Genomic DNA, 6,000 nt, shown 5'->3' with positions numbered 1-6,000 from the left:
AGGAAAAATAACTAACTCTGAGAGCAAAATAATAATAAGACTTAATTGAAATCAAATATGGGACACAAAGGTTAACGCATTCTTGTTGTTATTTCATCGTACAGTATGTATCAATGAATGCCACATTTTGGCTGTGGTGTGTGCATTAATGTGTGTGAAATGCCTGCTAATTACGTTACTTATTCCGATCACTTATATTGGGCACTTTTTGCACTTAAATTGGCTTATTCTTACTGTTGACATGATGATGCATGTGTTTTACGAGGGTCAAAGTCATTGGTTAATTTCTTGATTGCCGTTTTGACATCGTTTTTCTCAGCTTTTTGCTCAAAATGTTACATTAAAGTGTTATTGAAAAAATAATGCATTAAGCTAGAATAAAATGGGAGCAGAGGGTCTGTTCTTTCTTTTGATAGATTGTATTTTCACTTTATGAGGACAAAAACCAGCGTTTATACTCCTCTGGAGGTGCAGAACTTTATTCAGGCTTCCAGAAAGGCACTAAAATCAAAATGGAGGCTAGATGAGACTCATGAGGAAATACACACGGTGGTCTGAGAGGATACAAACGGAACATTCCAGATACACAAACACAACAGCACACAGCAAGCTATAGCACTGAACATTTCAATCTAAGAGAGGTTGAGACACGTTTATTTGAATGTGTTTCATCCTTCATTGTAAAGATTCTTCAGAGAGAACACAACCTCCAGCTACAGTTCATGCTTTAGTGTCTTCTCGTTCTTCTGCTTCAATAAATATGATGAGGTGTGGTGGTCCCTGTGAAGCCACTCTGACAGGACAGGTAAACTCCATCATGTCAAGGAGTGGCCAGGTTAAGACAATGACGTTCCCAAGACTGTTATGGCTCTGTTCACAGTTCATCTTTGTAGTAGCCCAACTTGGCGTTGGACATCTCCTTCCGTAGCAGCAAGACCTCCCAGAACATCTGCTCTGCTTGGAAAAACACAGCATTATGTCAATTTTAGAGGGGAAACCTTCATAAGAACAAACATCTGCTTATGCATGTTTACTTTTACCACTCGCTGTGTTTACATAGACCCTAATAATCTGATTATAATTGGACTAGCAGCACAGTCAGAATAAAAAAAATAATTTAACCATGTCAACCGGAATGAATTGGCCAAAATATGGTGGTTTAAACCTTTTCTAATCCTTTTAATCAGGATTTGATCCGTTTGAACATTAGGGTGTTCACACTTGTAGTTCGGTTCTCTTGGTTCTTTTGGTCCGGACCAAAAAAGAAAATTATATATTTAATGCTGGTTCGCTTTACGTTCACAGTAATTTTTCACACAGAACCTAAAGATAAAAAATAAAATAAAAAGGCTTTTATGACATATATTTTGCTTTCGCTGTATGTGCGTACATATGATGGTATGATAATACACGTTTTTTTGTGTGTGAAAATTTTAATGTGCAAAAGTACATTTTAAACAGAATAGAACAAACTTTTAGAACAGAAAAATAGAATCAAAAGTTAACCCCCTGGGGTCGGCTATCGCGCCGGCGCGATTGTCTCGCTTTTTTTCTTATCAGTGCAAAAGAGACTCAAAATACTCTGTTGATTTTGATCTTAAATATAAGTGTTATACATCATTCGATCCTGTTAAGTGTCTATTATTTTTCTGTATACTCAAAATAAAAACAAAGTGTTGTGCTTTTTGTCAAATAAAGAAAAATAAACATGATGCGAGTTTTGCCTTCTCTCTGTCAGTGCAGTCCATTCTGAAACGCGTCCTAAAATTAACTATAACTCCGCAAATACTTGTCATACAGGCACGAGAGATTTTTCTTTATGAAGCTTGAATTCTCTTCTTTTCAATTAAGTAATTTATATAAAAAACAAATATTCTCAGTTTATGTAATCTGTATGGAAAGAGAGTGATTTCAGTATTTTTTTTCCCAGCTAATTACACTTCATTACGCGTTAATCTGACACGCCCACGGAGGACGCGCACTATTCAAAAGCAAATGTTGAGACAAGCCATGACAATGCCCACATCAGCCGTTCCACCGCGGCGGTAAAATGTGGGGTGTATTTGCTGCCTTATACCGCTAAGAGGCGCTTCAATCATAGACTCTGAAAAGTGTTCGTTTATTCTCTCTATTGCGTAATCTGCTGCCGCGCCGCGGCTGATTCAGAGCGATTGAAAGCTGGTAGCAGATGAATTCAAGTGAAACGTAGTTAAAATAATTAATAATCACAATACTGAAATTAGGCTACTAAAATTAAATTGAATAAATAATGAAAACATTTCAACATAAAACATTGCAATAAAAACATTTAGGCTACATCAATGAGGCTTTACAAGAGCATAAGACGTTAACTTTAACAGCGTACAGACGGTAGCTCAGTGATCAACACAACAACACGAGCTTCGAGGAGCCTCAATCAACCCGAGATCGAATCTCAATATTGCATACATGTTTTTAACCGATGTTGGCCTACAGCGTTTATATTTTACCACCTTGATGCTTAAATAGGTAACTGTTTATAACCAGTGTTAATTTCGTTGACGAAAATAACGACGAAAATTATTCGTCAACGACATTTTTTCACAGACGAAAACGAGACAATAACTAAATAAAACCTAGTTTTGAATGACAAAGACTATGACGAAAATCTATTGACATTTTCGTCAACGAATAAAAACTAGACGAAAATGTTAGATAGTGACGATTTGGGAAGCGATCCGTCAGAACTGATGTCCTGCGTGTGTGGTAGATGCGCACATTTGTAGGCTACTGTAACGTGATCTACCCCGCGGTCATAAAACGTTAAAAAATGTGAACGTCTGGGAGAATGAGTAGAGCAGACATATAGATCTCTGAATAAGAGTGACGATGCAAAAAAGAGCTCTATTCGGTGCGGTTTTCTGTGCGCACACACCTAACCCGAAGCGTGCAGTCATGCACAATACACCTACAGCGCGCGAGTAGGCTACTGAATTGAGCTCTCTTTCGTGTCTGAATGGAGAAATACACAACAGTATGTCTAAATGCCCTTTTTGGAGACTATTCATGTAAACTATGCTGGTTATGTCTTAAACTGTGAGTGTGTCGGATGGTTTTTTTTATTTATTTATTTTATTTTTTTATTTTATTAGACATTAGACACAACATACAAACAATAACATGACATCCAAAAAGACAACAATCCAAGATTTTCCAAAATTAGTTTAACATAAATAAGTAAGAGACTAAACTAAAGTATAAAGAAAAAAGAAAGAAAAATATAAAAAATAAAATTTAAATAAAGGGGCTAAGTTTAACTATGTGTATAATATAATAGCTACGAGAGAGTGTGTCGGATGTGCATCAGTGCAATTGTATCCGCATGTCATTGGACATGATCCGACGTCTTAAAGTGACAGTGGCAATAAACCTAATGCGGTCCGTGTCCTTAATTTTGAACAAGCAACAAAAGAAAAAGAGAAAAGCATTCACTGTTTGTTAATAGCTTTAATAAGGATTAATTATATTTAATTCATACAAATAAATATGTCTGCTTGAAAGAATAAAGAATGATGTGTAAGTAGTTATAAGGAATGAATATATCATTCATTATAAAGAAGACTGTGTTGTACTTTAGGAAAAGTGGTTTTATTTCATTTTAAGATATTTTTTAAGTAACAGCAGTTAAATCTGTATCTGTATTGCATGTTCAAACTTAAAAATCATTCATATTAATAGGTTAATAGATGTTTTCTCCGGGAGTATATGGGTTTGGAAATTTTAGAGAAATTCTAAATTAACGCATTACAATTGAACTAAACCCATTATATTTTAGTCGACTAAATCTACTGTAGATTTAGTCGACTAAAATGTTATTGTATTTCGTCGACTAAAACTAGACTAAAACTAAAACAATTCAGATGACTAAAATATGACTAAAACTAAATGGCATTTTAGTCAAAAGACTAAGACTAAAACTAAATCAAAATTTGCTGACAAAATTAACACTGTTTATAACTGTTTACTTATTGAAAGTCAAGAGTTTTGTTTAATTATCATTACAACATACATTTGCTACATTCCTGTAGAACCGCAGCCGCTGCACAAACGACAAAAACTGATGAAGGAAGATTGTCAGCCGATTGCATCAGAAAAAGAAAATGAAGAAGCTCGTCTTTAGTCTGCTAAATTATTGTGTAATGTAAAAGAACACTAAAATTACTTAAGTTTGAAACCAAGTTCGAACATTTCAAGGTTTAAATAAAGTGTCGGGACAGTAAAAAAAAAAAAAATCGAGTTTAGAGTTTATTTCTTTTGTGATGCAAAATAAGAAACACTAGGCTAATCTTAGTCTTGCGACATTTTAAATTTGTATTGCCAAAGAAATTACAGCTAAATTAAACAATTAAAACAGTACAAAACGAAAATTGTCCAAAGCAACATAAATTAAAAACATGCGTTTCTCTTTGCCTCTCTCGCGCTGGATCTCTTTTTAACAAGTTTATTTAGTCTCCCTCGCTGCGCGCGCCGGGTCTCTCTTGAAATGAAACATTTCAGGGTAAAAACACATCATACAGCTGATAATACTGTATATGTCGCTGCGTGTCAGCCATACAAATCACGAAAAAAATATTTAGCCTTTAATTGTTGCTTCAAAGACACAGCATGCCTTGTTGAATTCACCTTACAATAACTTCAATTGAAATTTTGTGTGAAAAAAAAAACTTTAAATAGGCTACAATAAATAAACTACAATATTTATAATTTAATAAGATATGGGGCCTACATTTGGACACATCGAGAAATGTATCCTTACAATAATTTTGCCTGCTCATCAGGCTGGCTATCCGACACTCTCCATATGAAAGAGGAAAATTAACACCTTTGTCCAGGCTATCGGAGTCTGAGGCTGACTTAACACAAAGAGAAGTCGCAATTCACACTTAAATCGCTATTCTAGACAGTGTTGATAATGAAGGAATTAAATGATTTAAGTTACATGTAGCCTAGTGATATTTATGTCATAAAAGTTTATTAAATATTTCATCATTTCAATAATTGATGAAATAAAACTGGTTCGGGCCAGCCTTTTCCAAGCAAAACTAAATATAATCTGAAAAAACGCATGTTAATGTGTTGTCATGAACAAAATGTTCAACTCAATATTAAATTCTACAGGGATCTTTGGATCCTTACAACCAGGCATGCAATTAATTACGTTTTTTTTTTTGTATTATTCAAATAAATATCGAACCACGGTGCTTCGTGGTAATGCTGCTAAATTAAATAACATTTATAGAATAATTATGAACTTAAATGAAACAGTATCGCAACATTTCGACAAATAAATTATTTGATCTGTTTTTACATTTTAATTCAGGGCGATTTAGCCTACATTTAATTAGAGCGAGATTTTCACCCTTGTCTTATCATTTTCTCATTGGGAAGCGCTTACATTACATGTTTGAGTAGATCCTCTGTACCTCTCGTTTTCATAAGGATTAGCCTACACAATCAGATAACATTTATTAGCCTAAATATTTAGACATTTAAAGGCTTTAGACATAGCCGATTTCTTATCGTGACTGAGCTGAAGTGGCTTTTGGTTCATTTTTGTGACGCGCAGTTCCCGGAGACAGAGACACAGATATACTTTTGTCGTTAGCCTAATAATATGAATACAAGTTTACAGTTTTGAAAGATGTAAGCTACTCTACTCTTATCTGTATGACCAAAAAATTACGGAGTCGCCTATTAAGCTATTTTACCTGTAATGAGAAAAATAAATTAATCTAAATGAACGCGCCGCCGCGTTTGTCGAACACTAACTCAACATGCCAGAATAAAACCCGACTTTAGAAAAATGCATAGGGCCACTCGGCGTGGTGTGCCAAAACACTTATAAACTTCAATATTTCATTCAAAATAATCTCAAAACGCTTTGTGAAATTTGAAAAGCCATGCATGCATTAACTGAAACGCTGGTTTTGATTTTATTGTTTGTCGTTTAAACGTGCCTGT

General features: G+C 34.6%; 1 protein-coding gene across 5 annotated transcripts in view; it reads right to left on the bottom strand.

Annotated features, from left to right (window-relative positions):
• Positions 1-463: 463 nt before the first annotated feature.
• rab3ip (RAB3A interacting protein (rabin3)) overlaps positions 464-6,000 on the bottom strand; it is a 51,687-nt gene continuing 46,150 nt past the window's right edge. For 4 of the 5 annotated variants that reach the window (XM_056260330.1, XM_056260334.1, XM_056260335.1 and 1 more), the window contains one exon: positions 464-957. In XM_056260330.1, coding sequence (XP_056116305.1) covers positions 875-957 — 83 coding nt within the window. In that variant the 3' untranslated portion in view covers positions 464-874. The remainder of the gene's footprint in view (positions 958-6,000) is intronic. The other variant, XM_056260333.1, reaches the window with a different exon arrangement.

This window comes from Rhinichthys klamathensis, unplaced genomic scaffold, assembly GCF_029890125.1.
Source record: "Rhinichthys klamathensis goyatoka isolate OS25496 unplaced genomic scaffold, OSU_Roscu_1.1 h1tg000176l_1, whole genome shotgun sequence".
NCBI lineage: Eukaryota > Metazoa > Chordata > Actinopteri > Cypriniformes > Leuciscidae > Rhinichthys > Rhinichthys klamathensis.
The sequence above is the reverse complement of the archived record's forward strand: the minus strand, read 5'-3'. Positions and strand labels throughout refer to the sequence as shown.